The 21,360-nt window shown below is 39.6% G+C and overlaps 1 protein-coding gene across 8 annotated transcripts in view; it reads left to right on the forward strand.

The window, feature by feature from the left end:
* IDE (insulin degrading enzyme) overlaps positions 1 to 21,360 on the forward strand; it is a 183,250-nt gene that overhangs the window by 78,528 nt on the left and 83,362 nt on the right. For 2 of the 8 annotated variants that reach the window (XM_073353892.1, XM_073353897.1), the window contains exon 1: positions 6,179 to 6,492. The exons of 1 other annotated variant lie outside the window; for it this stretch is intronic. In XM_073353892.1, the coding sequence (XP_073209993.1) occupies positions 6,389 to 6,492 (104 nt within the window). In that variant the 5' untranslated portion in view covers positions 6,179 to 6,388. 5 more of the 8 variants (XM_073353894.1, XM_073353898.1, XM_073353891.1 and 2 more) reach the window with 5 other exon arrangements.

Consider the following 21,360-nt stretch of genomic DNA (forward strand, 5'->3'; position numbering starts at 1 on the left):
CCTCCTGCTGTCAGTCAACTACCCAGATAGATAAAACTATTCATCCATTCAATATCATGCAGCATTAGCAGATCATTTGTTTCCATTTTGTAGGAGGCATGAATAGTTTTGGTTTTATCACTATTGATCTTAAGTCCCATAAATTCTGCAGTTTTTGCAGCTCTTCCAGCATTAGCTGCAGTAGAATCATAGAATCATAGAATATCAGGGTTGGAAGGGACCCCAGAAGGTCATCTAGTCCAACCCCCTGCTCAAAGCAGGACCAATTCCCAGTAGATCAGTAGTCTCTCCAAGTAAGGCAATATCATCCTCATATTCAAGATCTTCTAAAGACAAATCTTTAAATTTCGCACCTCCTACTTTGGTCTCTATCACTTTGTCTATTAAAACATTAAATAACATAGGTGAGAGAATGCATCCGTAGCATACTCCTCATTCTACTGAAAACCTGTCTATAATGCAACCTTTGACCTTCACACAGCTAAATGCATCACGATACAGTTCCCCAGCTAGGCACATAAAGTCCTCTGGCAACCCGTACTGGCATAGGAGTATTACCAGTGCTGATCGATGCAGTGAGTTAAAAGCTGCTGCAAAGTCTATAAACATGATATTAACTTCCTTTTGTCATTCTAGTCATTTTTCAGTAAGTCTGAAAAGCATATATAGCATGGATTATAGCTTGACCTGTATGGAAACTACACTGATTGTCTCTCATTTTGGGATTGAGACAATATTCCTGTTGGTTTACTAAGTAAATACCTTCCCTGGGAGTGACAGCAGTGTTATTCCCCTATAATTTGAGCAAACTGATCAGTTTCCTTGTTTGAAAAAAGAAATGATATAGCCCCCTTTCCAATCTTCTGGAACGTGACAGGTGTCACAAACTTTAAGTAGGGCCGTCGATTAATTGCAGTTAACTCATGTGATTAACTCAAAAAAATTAATTGTGATTAAAAAAATTAATTGAGATTAATCACAGTTTTCATTGCACTGTTAAACAGTAGAATATTGATTGAAATGAATTAAATATTTTTGGATGTTTTTCTATATATATGGATTTCAATTACAACACAATACAAAGTGTATACTGCTCACTTTATATTATTTTTATTACAAATATTTGCACTGTAAAATGATAAACAAAAACAGTATTTTTCAATTCACCTCATACATGTACTGTAGTGCAATCTCTTTATTGTGAAAGTGAAACTTACAAGTGTAGTTGTTTTTTTTTAACATAACTGCACTCAAAAACAAATCAATGCAAAACTTTAGAGCCTACAAGTCCACTCAGTCCTACTTCTCATTCAGGCAATCGCTAAGACAAACAAGTTTGTTTACATTTACGGGAGATCATGTTGCCCACTTCTTATTTACACTGTCACCAGGAAGTGAGAACAGGCATTCGCAAGGGACTTTTGTATCCTGCATTGCAAGGTATTTACGTGCCACATATGTTAAACATTTGTATGCCCTTTCATGCTTCCACCGCCATTCCAGAGGACATGCTTCCATACTGATGATGATGCTCGTTAAAAAAATAATGTGTAAATTAAATTTGTGACTAAACTCCTTGGGGGAGAATTGTATGTCTCTGGCCATATATTTCATGGTATAGTAGTCTCAGATGATGACTCAGCACATGTTAATTTTAAGAACATTTTCCTTTCAGATTTGACAAAACACAAAGAAGGTACCAATGGGAGATTTCTAAAAATAGCTACAGCACTCGACCCAAGGTTTAAGAATCTGAAGTGCCTTCCAAAATCTGAGAGGAATGAGGTGTGGAGCATGCGTTCAGAAGTCTTAAAAGAGCAACACTCTGGTGCGGAAACTACAGAACCCAAATCACCAAAAATCAACCTTCTGCTGGTGGCATCTGATTCAGAAGATGAAAATGCACATGCATTGTTCCGCACTGCTTTGGATTGTTATAGAACAGAACACATTGTTAGCATGGATGTCAGTCCTCTGAATGGCAGTTGAAGCATGAAGCGACATATAAATCTTTAGCGCATCTGGCATGTAAATATCTTGTGACACCAGCTACAACAGTGCCATGCAAACACCTGTTCTCACTTTCAGGTGACATTGTGAACAAGAAGCAGGCAGCATTATCTCCTGCAAATGTAAGCAAACTTGTTTGTCTGAGTGATTGGCTGAAGAAGAAATAGGACTGAGTGGACTTGTAGGCTCTGAAGTTTTATATTGTTTTATTTGTGAATGCAGTTTTTTTTGGTACACAATTCTACATTTGTAAGTTCAACTTTCATGATAAAGAGATTGCAGTACAATACTCGTATTAGGTGAATTCAAAAATAGTTTTTCTTTTGTTTTTTTACAGTGAAAATATTGGTAATAAAAATAAATATAAAGTGAGCACTGTACACTTTATATTCTGTGTTATAACTGAAATTAATATATTTGAAAATATAGATATTATCCAAAAATATTTAAATAAATGGTAATCTATTATTAACAGTGCGATTAATCGCATGAGTAATCACGATTAATTTTTTAATTGGTTGACAGCCCTACTTTTAAGACAACTCTATGAAACCATGAACTTTAGGAGTTCTGATGAAATATTGTCAAGACCAGTTGCTTTATCATTCCATAACTGTTTGACTGCAAGCATCAATTCCTTTAATGTCACCAGCCTGTTTTTTGCTGGGTTCATTTTTGGAGAAGTTGTAGTTCACATCTTGGTGGGGATCTGTTAATTAATTCACAAAAACACCCATGCCAATTGTTAAGTTGTTCATTAATTCCTGGCACTATTTTCCATGTTTGTCCTTAACTAGCAGATGCCACAAGAATGGACATCCAATTATGTCCTTCAAAATCTCAAATACCCTCTCTCTCCACTCCCCTCCTCTAGGACACTAGTGGGGTAGTTAATACCCCATGGATGTTAGATGGGGTGGGATCTGAGTTACTACAGAGAATTCTTTCCTGGGTATCTGGCTGGTGAATCTTGCTCACATACTCACGGTTCAGCTGATGGCCATATTTCGGGTCAGGAAGGAATTTTCCTCCAGGGCAGATTGGAAGAGGCCCTGGGGGTTTTTCGCCTTCCTCTGTAGCATGGGGCACGGGTCACTTGCTGGAGGATTCTCTGTACCTTGAAGTCTTTAAACCATGATTTGAGGACTTCAATAGCTCAGACATAGGTGAGAGGTTTATTGCAGGAGTGGGTGGGTGAGATTCTGTGGCCTGCATTGTGCAGGAGGTCAGACTAGATGATCATAATGGTCCCTTCTGACCTTAATATCTGAGTCTATGAGTTCAGGGGCAAGAAACGGTGCCCTGCAACCCCTCCCCCCCCAAAGAAGAGAGAGTGCGAGACCCATCATAGTAGTGCCAGCAATTTGCCACACTGCTTATTCATTTCTTTTCCTCTATTGCCCATTTCCTCCTCTCCTCAGTGACTCTGACTCAGTGCAACCATTCTGCACTGCACCTCTTTTCTGTCTCACAATTTGATGGTATCATCTGTATCCAATGTCACTTTTGCATTCGCCTTAGTCCAAGTTGTTCTCCAGCAATCTCTGTGGTAGAATCCAAAGTAAAGTCCACTCTTCCTTCATGGTAGACAGCTGGTTATCCAATATAGTGTATTTATTGGAAATTAATACCTTGTAATGCTTAGCAGCTGCTTCATCACAAAGCTTATCAACACTGAAGCATCTCGATGCAACAGATACCGACGTATGCAATATCACTGTTGCTATTAGAAGTTGACAATCAGACTCTAGAGCACTCCTAAATACACATACATCCTGGATAAGTTTAATCACAGGCTTCGGAACTAGACTGTGATCCAAGGTTGCACTGTTGCCCCAAGTATATCAAAATGTACACGTATGGCAATACTTGTGCTGAAACCAGGTAGCTATTAAGAAATAGTTCATGTGTGGCAGCAAATTCTAATAGACACACCATTACCTGATCTCTCCTCTGTTAAACTGTGTCATCCCAATACCAGTTCTATTATGGCCAGTTCTTGTGTTCATATCTCCTAAAATGACAATGTGAAGTTGGGGTGACTTACTAGATACAATGTCATCTAACATGCCATAAAAAGCCTCTTTGTCAACATCAGACCTTGCATCATGTGGCGCATATGTACTAATAACTACTGCACGTCCTATCTTCAGACAGAAAATGGCAGCAATCAAATATGGAGAACAAGCTTGTCAAGTCAGTAGTGTAGGTTGCACCCTTGTGTGGCCAGAATCAGAGCAACACTGGTATGCCTATCAGATGTATCCCAGACATGCAACAACTGAAAGATCCGACCACTATGAGTCAGAGCTGTGCTCTCAGTGTTCAAATTCCACAATGTTCCCTGTATAACATGTATATCAACATTAAACCTTCCAATTTTTAAGCCAGGAGAGTTGTTTTTCTGCCGACTCTTAATGATCAAACATTCCACGATCCTGTCCTCCGTGCAGAACAGGACATACCCTCTTTATATCCAATGCTTTCCCCAATTTCTGATTTATGGAAAACCCACCAACATATGGTCCAAACCCTCTGCATGTAGTAGAAGATTTAGATGAATCCTGATGCTTGGCTCTATTGTGAGTAGCAGATGAAACTGCCAAACTTTTATGTCCTTTTCTTGTGTGTCAAATGTGGGAAGGTTTTATGGGGATGGCTTGCCAGGCCATCACCCCACCCTCACACTTTATCTGGGCTTGGGACTAGCACTAGGAACAGGGAACTTAGTGTTGTGGTTCATCCTTCCCTACCCTAGCAGATGAAGTTAAAGACTAACGTGTGTGAAACCACAAACTGCCTTGTCTTCGCTAAAATTTCACCTGGTGTTAATTAACTTGAGTTAGGTAACTTTTTTCCTAGAGAAAACACAGTCCTGCACTGGGAAGGAGGAGTGGCTCTATGGAGTCCACTTCTACTCCTGTACTGCTACCTGTGAGGTAGGTAGAGCAGGGGCATAAGGGGGTGTTTTGCTAGACCACAATTTGGTACTACATAAATATATACAGAGATTTTTTACCTATGTAGTTTTTTTGCTTTAATATTTTCTTTGAGGTTTAGAGAAATAAAAGAGACAGGGACATACGATACTCGAAAGAAACCAAACTTATAGAATGCCATAAAGACACATTTTTGATTCAAAACATATTAACATTGAACATTAGAAGCCTTATGTACACTTAGGAATTATTTAGTAAAATTCTCTAACACTAACACTGGATCAGCTGCCTTTAACAGGAACTGAGGATGCTTAGCATCTTTCAAATTGGGTCTTGATCTTCTAACTTTCCCAACAAAGGAGAGCAAGCAGGTAAAGTTACATCTTAAGAGATTTTTTTCCTCCAGAAAGTTATGAGCCAGTGAAAAGGAGGGGTTATAATGAAATCCCTCTTATACTCCAAAAACTATACTAGAGCTTATAAAAAGACCATGAATCTGAAAACGCACAGACCTGCTGCTCCAAAACTCGTATATAAGAGGACTGGAAAAAACAGACTCCTTAATGAGAGCTCGTTGCGTTTAACGTCGCTCCCTGAGGTGGGGGCGGAGGACGAGGGGAGATGTTGCCATCTGTTTCATTAACATTTGAAATCAGTTATACAAAATGTCACGGCAGCTGATGAAATAAAATTATAAATAATCGCTTGCACTGACTTTTACCAGCAAGAAAACAAAGACATCGCCAGAAAACGTTGTGAAATCTGTGAACTGGCAGGCACAGAGAAGGAGGATCGCGCACTCAGTACCGGTGATACATGCAGTGAGTGTGGGACACAGCAGAAGTGAGCACACGAGTGTCACACATACAGTGAAGGCGCGATAGTTACCCACAAACAGTGAACGTGAGAATCCGTCGCCCTCATAGCGCGTTGCCGTTACACACACAGCGTCTGGTGCGCGCACACACACACACACACCGACAGTCACATGCCTGGCGCGTGCGAGAGCGGGACTGCGGCTCCGCCACACAGCGTGAGTGTTACACACCCGCAGCGTGAGTGGCCGTGCTCCGCGCTGCAGCAGCGCTTCCCGGACTCCGCGCAGCAATAAGTGCTTCCCCGGCTCGCCGCCCGGCTGCGCAGCCAGCTCCTCCTCCTCCTCTTCCCCTCGCCGCCCCGCTTCGCAGCAGCAGCGGTACCCCCAGCCGTGTCAGGTAGAGCCCCGGAGCGCGGCCTTGGTGGTAGGCCCGGCCGGAGCCAGGGCAGGAGCGGCGGCTCAGCGGCGAGGAGAGCAGCCAGCGGGCGCTGGGGAGGGATTGGCCAGCAGGCGGGAAGATGGCGCCTCCGCCGGCCGAGGGCTGAGGGGCAGCTTCCCCTGAAAGGGGCGGGCGGAGGGAAGGAAGCGAGCAGAGGCTGGTCTCTGGTAGTGGGGCCGGGATATGCGGCAGCGGCTGATCCCTCTTCTCAGTAGGACTCTGACCTCCTTGGTGAGCCTCGGTGCCTCCCGGCCGCCTCTTCTGCAGCAGTGGCTCCGCCTGGCCGGGTATGGTTGTCGTGTGTGGGGCTGTGGTGGGAAGCCCTCGTCCCGTTCGGGGGTGGGGTTGTGGGCCCTCTTCTGTTGTGTAAGAGGCTACCGGGTGGCAGGAGATGTGTTGTTGCCCCCCGTTGTTGTGTATGTGTAACAGGCTGCTTGTGATCTGGGAACTCATGAATCAGCATTAATGTGTCCGCCTGCTACTAAAAGGGATGGAGGCCCAGGGGGAATAGAGTCTCCTAGAGATGGGGATTAGGGTGGTAACATCCTCCCCGAAATGTGTCTGCAGACTGGGTGGGATTTATCAAGCTCCGAGGGAAGAGGAGAGTTGGAAGGTCCTGAGAGAAGAGTAGTTTGGGGAGTGCTGGGAAAGGGTAGCCAACTAGCTAAATGCGGGACCGGATCACCTTTCTGCTCTCCTCTTGTGTGTATTGTGCTGGGGTAGACTCTGTGTGCTTTAAGGAAGCTGGTAACATACCTTGTATTGTTGAACTGGTCATTAAGGCCTTAATACTGCACCACAGCATGTTGTAAAACATATGTAAATGCATTTATTGCTTCTTGATTATTTTATTCCAAATAGGTCAACATTTAGAAACAATGACATTCAGTAGAGTTGGGAGTCTTATTTCTTATACTGAGAACTGTGCTCTTATTTTAAAAATCAGGGTTCAGGGCACACTGGACTATTGTGGTATAATGTTATTTTCCCCATATGAATTGTGTTTTGCCAAATTGTAATATTTAATGTTGCATAACTTGTTACATTTATCTACAGAATAAACAGGATATATGTTTCAACAGAAACTAGTTGTTCTGTTGTCAATGTTAGTATTTATGGGACTGTTGATGGGAAGGGCTTCTTCACTACATAACAAGATAATTGCTGGCTAGCATGGCATGGAATTAATTTTAATACTTCTGTGTGAGTTCTGTAGTTTAGATAGCCCAGTTCCTGATCTTTTCTCTCAATAAAGATGTTTGAAGTTTGCTATCTGGAAAGTAGACTGTCTAAAGCAGCTGTTTTCTTTTAAACAATGTTGAGTGGCTGCTGTCAATGTGTCAAATTTTAGGTGTGATGTTATCATTCATAGTTATTTATAAAGCACCATAAGTGCGTAGAGTACTTTATAAAGCACAGAAAAGGATATTCTCTTTCCACAGAAGAACTTACATTTGTACACAAATGAGAAAACATGGAGCAACTGTTCAAGTGCAATGTAAAAAAGATTCATAGAGGAAGTGAGCCTTAAAGAGGGATTTAAAGGAAGGGGGAGAGGGCATTTGGCTAATGAGAAGTGGAAGATTGTTTCAAGAGAAGGTGGAGACCCAAGAGTGGGAGAAGTAGGGGGAAATGAGAACAGATGCAGTCTGGGGCAAGATTGTGCAAGTAAAGGCGAGGAGCTTGAAGTTGATATGGTAGAAAACAGGAAGCCAAAGAATATTTAGAGAGAGTTTAGCATGTGAAATGGTTGGCAGATCTTTAAAAATCCACTTGCCCACAGTGAGTAGGAAACACTTCTGGGCAAGTATCATCCACTTTTACAGAATGTAAGGTTTCACTTGTGGTGGAAAAAAATTCTATTCATCATAATTACAAAGATAACCTACCAAATATAAGCTAGTTCAGTGCTTTTCTGAGTGTGTTTTTTATTTTTTTAAGACCAATAACTCCAGTGTTTCTCCTGTTACTGATTCATCTGCTAACCTACCCTAGAGTTAAAACTTACCAGAACTTGTCACTTTTCACTCCTTGTGTTGGGAGCCAGTGGGCAGCAGTGAAAGGGACAAGAACCAGGTCAGTTTCTTCTTTTGAAAGCTGAAAACAGTCACCCAAGCCTTTCACTGGAGGAGAGGGATCCAAAACAGAATGGAGGGTAGATCAGCAGTGACTCTTCTCTATGCTACCAGCCTTACAGCAGGAGATGGTAGGATGGGGGAAAACAGAGAGAGTGCTCTCCAGCAGCCAAAAAGTGCTTCCAACTTCAGACACCTACTAGCTGGAGACTACAAAAGATGGAGCTCACAGATAGGACCCAGGGACAACACCCTAGAAAAAAATCCCAGCACCTTTCCCTTTCCCAGGGTCAAGGATGGGGATTAGGAAGGAGACTCGAATTCTCACTTTAAACCCCTTAGTCATCCTTACCTCTTTGTCATCTGTCTACTACTTGTTTTTCAAGATTTGTGTATGAACAGTTGGGTGGATAGGCTAAGGGAGTTTGGAATGGGGTGGATGAATGGGTGTGGGTTTGCTGATGGATGTGACGGAAAAGGAGAAGTTGATCAGAGATTTGAGAAATTGGAGAGAAAATATGGGGGAGGAGATAAAGAGAGGGTAGGACAGATGGAGGGAAAGAGAAAACATGACAGTGAAACAGAAGAAAAGGTATATTATGATCTATTACAGGAAGAGAAAGTATGTAAGTTCAAGAAACTAGCTGTAGCAAATTACTAATGATCTTTTAGGTCCCAGTCTTGCATGCATGCATGTGTTCAACTTTATGTATGCGAGAAATGCTGCTGACTTTAGAAGGGCTCCTGGCTGGACAGAGATCTGCCTGTGTAGTGTCAGTTATAGAATCAGGGCCTATATAGATAATAGACCAAAAATGAGAGCATGAATAACACTTTCACATTAAATCTTTTCTCCGCTCATCTTCCATTTAAAAAAACAAACCATCTTCTTCTTATGCATACCACATTCCCACCTCCAAGCCTTGTCCAGATTCTCACTAACTTTCCATCTTTCTCTCCCAATTGTCCTCTAATCCTAAACCTAACCCTTTTATATATAGTTATTCTCTATCCCATTAATCCCTCCATTAGACCTCCTAACCACCTCCTTCTTACCTTGTTCCCAGCACTGAAATCCTCTCTCTTAGGGCAAATAAAATCCTCTCTCACTTAGTGGTACTGATATCAAGGCATCTGCAGGAACAGGGCTACTTTTCTCTATTGGTCATGTCTCTCTGGCGTATAGGGGCTTCATCCTGGGTAGGACTCAACAGTACATGAGGTGGGGTGTCACTTTGGGCCTAGTGCCATAAGTAGCCCCCGGGTCTGTGCGGGGTCCAGGAGGGGAAAGTGCAAAAGAAAGGCTGTTCACTCTGTGTTACCAGCAGTGTAACTCCTGTTGCACTGAGCTGGAAATAAATCAGGGTCATTTCAGGTTATTGTCTAAGTCACCGACTATAAATACTTTCAGAGCACTTGGGCTATCACATTCTGGGATGATATTTGTTTCTAATTTCTTTTTGATAGCATTGCATTAGATATAATGAATGTGTGTATTTTTATTTTGAGGTGTTAATGTTTTAATAAAATAGAAAGTTTCATGAAAAATATTTTAAATTCAACTGGGGCTAGACAGAGATTGGTTTAATGGTTACTATATCTGGAAATGTATGGCATGCTGCTGCTAATGGACAGGTTTGTGCTCTCAGCCTCTATTCATCTAGAGCCTGCCATAGGCTGTGGGCTTTTGTATGCTAATATGACAACACTTTGTATTCGTAATACGATATATTTTGTGTTCAACTTGTTTAAAAGTTGATTCAGATGGTTTCAAATTTAAAATAAAATTAACACAATTTGTTTCTGAGTTATATTGAATCATAATTATAATTACCTACATTAGCAATGCCAAAAAACCTGTAGCTTTAATACTGAAAATGCTTTACTTAAAATGTTGGTTTTGCTAATAATAAAGTATGTTTGTAATTCTGCAAGATAGCACATAATAAGTAAATTATATTTTATGTAATTTTTGCTGGAGCTCATGAGCATTTTTTTTTTTTTTTTTAATGCATGGCTAACTTTTGTAAATTGCTGAGTCTTGTAGATATGTTGGGTTTGTCAAAGATCTAATGTTACAGGCAGTTGTTTTAGGAGGATTACGCTGAATAATAAGAGTTCTCCTTTAGAATCTAACTAAAGAAGAAAATTCAGGACAATTCTTTCCATTACCCCTCTCCCCCTTTCCCTTCTGAAGGCTCTCAAATTCTTCATCTTGGTATACTTGGGTCAGATTCTCTCACCAATTCTCAGCCTTTTTTGTACTTGAATTGCTTTTTACATTTTAACCAAAATGTTTGTTGATAGCAAATAGTTCATACTGAATATACTTTATCTGATTTGTGAAGTCCATCTATAGCAGTTTGCACATTTAAGAGCTTCTATTAATAACCATCTAATCAACGTAACTTAGGCCTGGTTAGAAGCCACACTGTTCCTCACCTACTGCTTCCTCTAAAACTGGCCATAATCTTTTGACAGTTATTTTCATTGTGATTTTTTTCCTGGGACTGATGATGAGTTTATACCTCTGTTCAAGATTGGTGCAACTATTACCTTTTAGCCAGTCATCTGGAACCTCCTCTTGCTCCCATACCTTTTTATATATATTTTCCTAGTGTTTTGATAACACTTGTCCAGTCAACGTTAGCATCTCAAATGTTTCGTTGTCTATTTCTGCCCACTTCCAACTGCTTTCCCATTTTCAACTGCTTCACTACTCTTTTTGTTTCTTCTTCTGTGAGTGGTTCAAGTGCTGACATCTGTTCTGCCTTGCAAGGTGTCCTGTTCATCTAGCATGTCTAGAATGTTTGCATTTGGATGAATTAAAGGGTTCAGCAGTTTGTCAAGATGCTAACAACATAAAAATGGCCATACTGGGTCAGACCAATGGTTTATCTAGCCCGGTGTCCTGTCTTCCAACAGTGGCCAATGCCAGATGCTTCAGAGGGAATGAACAGAATAGGGCATTTATCAAGTGATTCATCTCTTCGTACAGTCCCAGCTTCTAGCAGTCTAAGATTTGGGGACGCACACAGCATAGGATTGTGTCCATGATCATCTTGACTACTAGCCGTTGATGGACCAATCCTCCATGAGCTTATCTAATTCTTCTTTGAACCCAGTTATAGTTTTGGCCTTCACAACATCTCCTGGCAGTGAGTTGCACTGGTGGAATATGCATTGCATGAAGAAGTACTTCCTTATGTTTGTTTTAAACCTGCTGCTTATTAGTTTCATTGGGTGACCCCCTGGTTCTTGGGTTATGTGAAGGGGTAAATAAAACTCCCTTCACTTTCTCCACACAATACTTGATTTTATAAACTTTTTTTTTTTTTTTAACCAGTCACCCAGTTTTGTGAGATCCCTTTGTAACTTTTCGGAGTCAGCTTTGGACTTAACTATCTTGACTAATTTTGTATCATCTGCAAATTTTGCCACCTCACAGTTCACTCCCTTTTTTTCAGATAATTTATGAATATGTTGAACAGCACAGATCCTTGAGGGACCTTGCTATTTGTCTGACCACTTATTCCTACCCTTTGTTTCCTATCTTTTAACCAGTTACTGATCCATGAGAGGACCTTCCCTCTTATCTCGTGACAGCTTACTTTGCTAAAGAACCTTTGTGGGATCTTCTCAAAGGCTTTCTGAAAGTTCAAGTACACAATATCCATTTGATCACCCGTGTCCACATGCCTGTTGACTCCCTCAAAGAATTTTAATAGATTGGTGAAGCATGGTTTTACCTTTACATGTTTTACCTTTACCCTACGATTTCATGTTCATCTATGTGTCTGATTATTCTTTTCATTGGTATAATTTCAACCAATTTGCTTGGTACTGAAGTTAGGCTTACTGGCCTGTAATTGTCAGGATCTCTTCTGGAGCCTTTTAAAAATGTTGTTATATTGACTATCCTTCAGTCATCTGGTATAGAGGCTGATTTAAGCAGTAGGTTACATACCGCAGTTACTAGTAATTCTGCTATTTCATCTTTGAGTTCCTTTAGAATTCTTGAGTGAATACAATCTGGTCCTGGTGATTTATTACTGTTTACCATTTCCCCCAAAAATCTCCTCTATAGACACCTCAATCTGGGACAGTTCCTCAGGTTTGTCACCTAAGAAGAATGGCTCAGGTGTGGGAATCTCCTTCACATCATCTGTGGTGAAGACTGATGCAAAGAATTCATTTAGCTTCTCTGCAACAGCCTTGTCTTCCTTGAGTGATCCTTTAGCACCTTAATTGTCCAGTGGCCACACTGATTGTTTGGCAGACTTCATACTTCTGATGTACTTAAGTTTTTTGCGTCTTTTGCTAGTTGCTTTTCAAATTCTTTTTTGGCCTCCCTAATTATACTTTTACAATTGACTTGCCAGAGTTGATGCTCCTTTCTATTTTCCTCAGTAGGATTTGACTTCAATTTTTAAAGGATATCTTTTTACCTCTGTCTCTCTTTTAATCTGTTAAGCCATGGTGGCAGTTTTTGCTTCCCTTACTGTTTCGTTTTTTATTTTATTTTTTTAAATTTGGGGTCTGTATTTTGTTTGAGCCTCTATTTATGGTGTTTTTAAGTGGTTTCCCTGCAGCTATATTCATGTCTTGGACCAGATCCTGTGTGTCACTTAGAACTAAATCAAGAATTGCCTCTCCCCTTGTTGGTTCCAGGATTAGTTGCTCCAAGAAACAGTCATTAATGGTGTCTAGAAATTTTATCTCTGAATCCTGTCCTGAGGTGATGTGTCCAGTCAATATGGGGATAGTTGAAGTCCCTCATTATTACTATGTTTTTTATTTTTGTAGCTTCTCTTATCTCCCTGAGCATTTCACAATCACTGTGACCATCCTGGACAGGTGGTCAGTATTATGTTCCCACTGCTATAATGCTCCTTCTATACATTCAGCATGTCTTTGGCATTTATTGTCAGTTCACTGGTTGCCTTTCTTACTGTTACAATCAGGCCAACGATGCATTTCCATACAACTTAATCTTTTGTATATTGTTTTCATATCTTGTTTTCTTGCTGACTCCTGTAGTTGTTGAGCCTTTTACTTATCTAGTCTGTGATTTCTATACCACTTTGCACGATGCTTTTATTACTTCCATTATCCCAGCATTCTTGATTTGTTTACATTTTCCTGTAGTATTCTTGTTTTGTTGCTTGTCCAGCTTTTCCTTGTTTGCTTATGCCTTCCAATAACCTTCTGTGCTGTATTTTGTATTGCTGCATTGCATGAAACAGACATCAGAAGGCTGGAAGCAGTAGAGATGAGAGCTCTTCAGAAAATGGTAGGTGTAAAGTGGAATGATTTTAAGAGAAATGAAGTTAGAAGTGATGTGAAGTCCGGGTATGGGATTGGATGTAATAGAAAAGATTATGATGGTGGGGACACTGGAGAAGACACAGATGATAGAATGCTAAGGAAAATAATGCAAATATAATCAAGGTCAGTCAGACCTAGAAGCTGACCACAGACTAGATAGTGAATCGTTTATGTGGACGTGACCGGGATGGACTTAATGGAGGAATAACCCAGGGACAGGAATGAATGGTGAAACTGTACTACTCTCCATGACTGTAAAGATGCTTTGGGATGGTAAACAAGAAAATAAGCAACTGTTTGTTTTTAATTTTTAGACAACCTTGAAAATGGTCATTGGTGTCCCACTTTCAAGTGCCTCTTCATAATTTATTCCATTTAATTTCCAGCACTGTTGTAAAAGGTGCAATGAGATATATTTGGAGATTACATTAAAAATATTGGGAAAAGACTAGTTTCACGTTTGCCACTTTTGATTGCCTGTAGTTTTAAGGTGAACTTGGATAAAGTTTATTTACTTACATTTGAGTGTGTGCTTAAGATACTCAGTTTGGTGCAGTTTTAAAAACAGATGTGAAAACTAGATTAGGGTGGTAAGTAATTTGTTTAGTTGTTTTGTTGCCTCCTGTGTCTGTCAAATCTGAAATTAAATTGTGTAAATTCTTTAGGGACTGATGGTAAAAGTGATGAGAGTTTTTTGGTTAAATTCCCTGGTGTAGACATTGCCCTTTACTTCTCTGGAAAATTATGTGGCGTCAATGGGAGGTTTGCCTACTGCAGACTCTCTCACTGAGAAGTAAATTTTGAATTGTGGCAAGAGGGGAACTTCCTCAAAATGCACCAGATCAGCACTAATTTCAAGGTAATGATCATCCCCAAATTTAGCTTTTTGAAACAGTAGAGTACATTGACTTCTGGGTTAGATATATTCTCAAGAATAAAATTAGAATAAACATTCTGATTTTGTAAAACCAGAGTTTTCAGTTTATAATTTTTTTTTTTAGTGGAGTTGATGAATTATACTTACTAATTATTGCAGAACTTTTTGTGAGGGGTGTTTGCCAAATGATATCAAATTTTATGATGAATTCCTGCTAATTCCTGTGGGCAGAAGAGTCTAATATATGTTCAAAATTTTGAACAGTTTGCATAACAGACAATTGATAACAGACAATATTAGTTATTTAACTTGAGCTTAGCGTGATATTGGGGAGTTAGGTAAATTCTTTGACCTCTGAATTTAGGTAAGAGAGCTATTGAAGCTATGGAAGTGTAATATCTTAAAGAATCCTAATTCCCAAATTTGCAAGAAAGAAGTAGAAAATCATATGTTAACCAGGGAATAAGGGGAGCCTAATAGCTTTAGTGTACATTTGAACTAGTGATATAAGAAATAAGGGTAAAATATTCTGCAGCATCCTTTATAATAATGTTCTGTTATGTTAGTTTGCTTTTATGTGTGGAAAAGTACTCCAATTTTGTTCCAATTTGTTATTAGAATTTTATTTTTCTGTGATGTCAGAATTTTGATAAAACATTTGATTGTTAGTTTAAGAAAATACTTAATTATTAACTCATTTTAACCAATCCCATTATAGCATGCAAATGAATTGAGGGAAGGTGAAGAGAGGAGGCTGATTATTGGATGACATACCTCTAGTGTCACTATTGCATTGGTAAGGATGTCACAATCCTTCCATCTGGTGATGATCTGTTCCAAGAGCACTAGTGGATGTGTGAGGTAAAGGGGCAGGAGAAAAGACACACAAGAGAATGGGGATCTATTCTAATATCGCAGCCCCACCAGAATATAATGAGTTTTTCAACAAATTCTCCAGAGCATTCAATTCAGCACTATCTTCTCTGTAAAAGAGGTGAGAAACAAATTCACCATGATCCCCACTGGCTGGGAGACCTGCTGCTCAGAGCCTTCTACTGAAAACACCGAGCTCCTGAGAGTGTCACGCCAGGCACTGTTGGCAGAAAATGTAAACGTAGGTGGATTAATGAAAATGCAGCGAGTATAGACTAACGATGGAGATCTAGATAAATTAAGAACATGGGCAGGTATTGGCTCATCATAAACTTCAATCCATGGCAACTACTGGGTAATGAGATCTGGAATAAAAACATAATGTGCATATATAAGGACTACAAACACAGTTTGCAGAATTTGGAACAGATGAAAAATTTGGAATTGATAGTAGATCACAATCGTGATCTTTATATAATGCCAAGGACACTTTTGGAGCTCAAATAATAATTGTAGTGCATTCAGTGTAGTATAGTGGTGTACTCAAAAAGGGTTATGAAACATGAGCTGAAAAAGCAGTAACAAAAATTGTGCTGTTTGTTCATCAGTTGATATAGACATGGTTTGAGTATGGTTCAGCACACCGGAGAGATGCATTTATAGTAAAACTGATTGTCTGAAGGTCTCAGGGAAACCCAAAACCTGCAGATAACTGGAGGAGCTCACTGAGCACAGACTTCAAAATCTGAAGAGCTGGCATCCCAACTATAGCCATTCAGCTTGATTCTCTAGAGCTGATGATTGTTTATAGATGTTCATCTGCCTCAGCAAGACTTGTGGGCTAATGTGTAGGGCTCTACCAAATTCACGGTCCATTTTGGTCAATTTCACAGTCATAGGATTTTAAAAATCGTAAATTTCATGGTTTCATATATTTAAATCTGAAATTTCATGGTGTTGTAACTGTAGAGGTCCTGACCCAAAAGACAGTTGTGGGAGAGTCACAAGGTTATTATAGGAGGGTTGCAGTATTGCCACCCTTACTTCTGTGCTGCTGCCTTCAGACGTGGGTAGCCAGAGAGTGATGGTTTCTGGCCGTTGGCCCACCTCTGAACGCGAGTGTAGAAGTAAGTTTGGGAAACACTGGTCTCCCCAATGAACTCTGTATAGTATAGGATAAAAGTACACAAAAGACCAGATTTCACAGTCCATGACGTGTTTTTCACAGCTGTGAATTTTGATAGGTCCTTACTAATATGGCTTAAACATATACATCCTGTTGATCCAGCAGATCTTGAAGAAAATTTTGAAGCCAGTGCTCAGCAAGCCATTACTCTTGGCTATGCACCAAAATTTTTGCATTGTTGTCAAATGCTTCTGGTAACTGGGTTTCAAATACTGTAAATGAGGTTTGACTATACTGGCTAATGTGCCAACTGTATTTTCATTTAAAAATTGTTTTCTAAAATAACTATAGATTGACATAGGTATCACATGCAGTTTAAAAATTAAAACCCCGGTCCTGGAATAAGTTTTTCACAGGTGGACCTCAGCAGTCTCTCAGAGCCCCATTGAAATCAGTGAGGCTCTGTGGGGATGCAGAGGTCCACCTGCATGGATCTCATTGCAGAAAAAGCACCTTAAAGTATACCACTTGCTTTTACTTACTTGTAAAATAGAAATCAACAGGTATTTTTCCTCAGCACCTGATCTATTATACTGAAGAGGGCATTTTGGTGAGAGGGGGACATGAGTACTTTCTGTATCCCCATCATTGAATGTGAGCCTGCTTTCCGCTCAGCCCGTTCTTTGCATTCACCTGTTATACTGCCCTCTGTTTAGGTCTTCTCCTCACTTGCACTTTTTGAGCAAGCACCACAATTCCCAAAATGCTGTACAAAGGAAAATTTCTTGCTGCTGCCTGTATTTTGTTGGGCCACTTGATGCTGGTATGGTTTTGTGGCAATACTATGAAAGTATCTTAATTTAAAAAATATTATTTTAAATTATTTAGAATGAGTCTTCTCTAAATAGCTAAGACATTTTGTGGGTCATATCGTTGCTGCTCAACTTAGTGGTGGTCATACCAGCAACAGAGATATTAGCTTAATACTAGCATCTTAAGAGAGGAATCAGCACTTTGGAATTGGGCAACTTACCCAAAAGTACAAGTGAGGGGAAAGAGGCAAGCAAGTTTTAGAAGGGCAGACAGGAAACCTGTCTTCTAGAAGGAAGCGTAGGTTTGATCTGAAAGTTTAGCTTGTAAAATGCTTTGGGATCTTTGGGTGAAAAGCACTGGAGAAGTACCTGGTAGTATTATACCCAGAAACAATCTTAAGAGAACATTAAGGTTGCACAATAAACCATTCATAAGTAGGGAAATGCCATTTCACGCCTTGTAATTTTATTCAATCTTTTTTTATTTACACCGATTTCATTGTAAAAATGATCAGACATATTTCCATTGCCTTTGATTTGCCATATATGTTTTCTTCTCACCAAAAGTTATATTTTAATAATTTATTCAGCACCCAGGAGGCTTAGTATTCTTGGTGGACAGCACTTGCCTCATCATATATTTCATTTGTCTTTTTCATAAGCCCAAGTCTGTTGACCTTCCAGGCATTGTGGGGGAGGGAGAGGAAACTATCTATTCTGTTTTTTAACTCTGAGTTGGGTTTGGTGCAGCAGACTATGTTTTGGGTGTGTGCATGTGGCTTTTTTTTTTTTTTAAATGGTTTTATTTCCTATCCTGCTTAAGTGTTAGGGCCCAAATTCTGCAAACCCCAGCATAAGTACAACTTGCTCTTCCTAGTAGGCCTATTGATATGATGAGTAAGGGCATGCAAGATCAGTCCTTTGATTTTGATTTGAAACTAACTGTTTTGGAATGTGGGGGTGGGAGAAGTAAGCCTAACTGTACCCAATTTTGCTAAACTAGAGCTAGGTTGTGAAGGAGATAGAAACAGAGAATTGGAATTATGACAGTATACTCTGTGGTCCTTCACAAGGTATCAGTTGAAATGTATGGGATTTCACAGTGGGCATAGCATTTCATGAGTCATCGTTGTAGATGACATGTTTCAGAGTGGTAGCCGTGTTAGTCTGTATCAGCAAAAAGAGTCGAGGAGTACTTGTGGCACCTTAGAGACTAACAAATTTATTTGGACATGCATCTGATGAAGTGGGTTTAGCCCATGAAAACTTATGCCTAAATAAATTTGTTAGTCTCTAAGGTGCCACAAGTACTCATCGACTCAATGTAGATGAATCATTAAAGCTAATGATAAAACTTCATGACTTGAGGGTGTGGGTTCAAAATAATAAGGAAGTAGCAGGTGACAAAAAAGAAAATCAGGTGTATTATCAAACACAGGGTAGAAAGTGTGTGGAACACACTTCCAAGGTTAATGCACCAGTAAGCAACCAGCATGTTGAAGTCTGAAACCGAATTAGACATACATTTAACTAAAAAGGATAGAATGCAAAATGTTTATTAATTGAATAGTTAAGGTGAAATCCAGGGTTTCAGGAGCCTCCTTTGTTTTTCTATATTCCCTGTTGTCTGGCATAGCAGATTGAACTGATGTTAAGTACTGTTTGAATTTTCAAGTATTTAACAAATAGAGCAGTATTGCTTTTATTTAAGAGGAACCCAGTTGCTGTGGAGCATTTCTAATTAGTTCTGTAATTCTGTGAACGAGAAGTCAGGTTTTTTGTAGCAGTCTGTTTGCATTATAGCATAGCATTAATAATACTGAGGCATAACAATAGGAATTACTATACTGGATCAGACCAGTGGTCCATATAGTCCCATATCCAGTCGTTGACAAGTGGCCAATAGTAGCTGCTTCATTTCAGAGGATGACCTCGTGCAGTAGGCAATTATGGGATAACTTGTGAACCCTGAGCACAACCAGCTCAGCCATTGTACAGGATAAAATTTGGTAGATAGTTTAGTTTTAAACTAGAATTTAGACACTGGGATTGCGATTCTTGTGTGTGTCAATACTTGCATTTGATTGTAACATTGATATTAGAATGAAACTGTTTTATAATTTGTAATGTGATAGTGCCTGTTTTGCTAGTAGAAATGTCTACATTTTTAGAAAGCAATCTCCTCCTACACGCTTGCAAGAGTTCATGTTCCTCGCTGTTGTTTAGAGGTATACTGATTCTAATTATTCTCTTCTGATGCTTTCTGTATTCAGTATCTCTATTTAAAAATATAGAGTAGTAAAGTTTTGCCCTTATTTAAGGATACCTCATTACTTATTGTATAAAGCTTTCAAAGGGAGTGGAGTAAAGAAGGTTATGTTTTCATAAGTTTCAGGTATTTCAACATTTGCTGCTCACATTGTTGCCTTACTTGACTGAGCGTATGTCTACACAGCAAGGAAAAAACCCTTGGCTGGCCCATGCCGGCCAACTTAGGCTCGTGGGGCTCAGGCTGTGGGGCTGTTTCACTGCTTTGTAGACTCCTGGGCTTGGGCTGGAGCCTGAGCTCCGGGACCCTGTTGTGTGGGAGGTGTTGGGGTCACCCTGCAGTGTAACCCAGGCTGGTAAGAGCCAGGGTGTGGCTTGCTGGCTGCAGCATATCCACAGACATAGCTGGGAGTGACTTGTATGCTGGAGGTTGAGAGCAGTCCAGACTGGAAGCTACAGCAGCAAAGCAAAGCATCCCAGGTTAGAGAGCAGGGATGACACAGCCAGTCATTAGTCTGGATTGTACCCTTGAAATGTCACAGTAGTAAAATCAAATCTAATCATTAATAGCTCCAGTGAGGGAATCCTAATCTTTTTGTTCTCGTCAAAAACTATGCTGACCATCTATCAAATTTTACCTTGTGTAAGAATGGCTTGGTTCTGATCCTTTTTTTATTTTATTCAAAATAAACTTTTGATTTTTATTGTTCAAAATTTAATTATTTTTACAAAATATAGTAGACAGAAGGGAGAAATAACTGATTCTAAGTTTGCTAATGACAACAAGATCCTGTTTTTTAATTAAACACACACACAAAGGCAGTATTTCTAGGATAGGTCCCCTGAAATTTTTACAGTTCTTCTGGGGCAGTCTCTATGACCAATTACAGTGAATTCAGTGGTATTAAATGGTCTAAACTTGCAGAATTTTTGGCTCTTGAATTATTAATTTTTTCTGATCATAACATATACTTCGCCTGTAATACTTTTAGCTGTTTTACTACATTAGAATTCTACTTACTGAAATAAAAAATCCACCACAAGATGGTGACCTGGACACTGAATAATTTGAGGATTGTGGATTTTCCACTGATGTTTTGAAATGGTTTTAAAAACCCACCACTAAATTAACTATGAAAGCCTTAGGAGTTTCCAGGTGTTATCAAACTTTTTCATATTGCAAGCCATACTGTAGTAGAGAGTCTGATAGACAATCTCCCCTCTTGTTTTCAGTCATGTGGACCACCTTCCCTCCATATGTAATCATGTAACATTTATGTGACAGCAACAATTGCTTACAGTGAAAAGTAATATTAGAAAAAATTATATATTTTAGCTGTATTTTAATGCAATGTTTAGCATCTGGAAACAAGCAGGATAGAAGCACCATATGAAAAGCCAACTTTGTGGTCTACCAGCAAGTCCTCTATGAACCACAATTTGGGAACACTGGTTAGAGTCTGGAGTTTGGAAAAGAGGAGGCTATAAAGTATATCTTATTGTGCTGTCTGTTGCCCATTTAAAAACATTTTTCCTATTGAACTGATCAAGAGATGAGGAATGTAATTTACTACTTGTTAACCATCTAATAGTGTAATTAGTTTACTTTTTTCCTCCCAGAATATATTAAATATAATTTTGACTACTCTTGGCTCACTGAGTTTAGTAAATAAAGTAACTTAAAATCATACAAAATATAGACTGCATTATATGTTGTCTTAAAACCTCTCATGTAATGTCTTTGAAAGGCTCAGTTGTTCGGTTCTGTTTTCCTTTCTGCAGATGTGCTGTGTTGT

The sequence above is a fragment of the Lepidochelys kempii genome, chromosome 7, assembly GCF_965140265.1.
Source record: "Lepidochelys kempii isolate rLepKem1 chromosome 7, rLepKem1.hap2, whole genome shotgun sequence".
Classification (NCBI taxonomy): Eukaryota; Metazoa; Chordata; order Testudines; family Cheloniidae; genus Lepidochelys; species Lepidochelys kempii.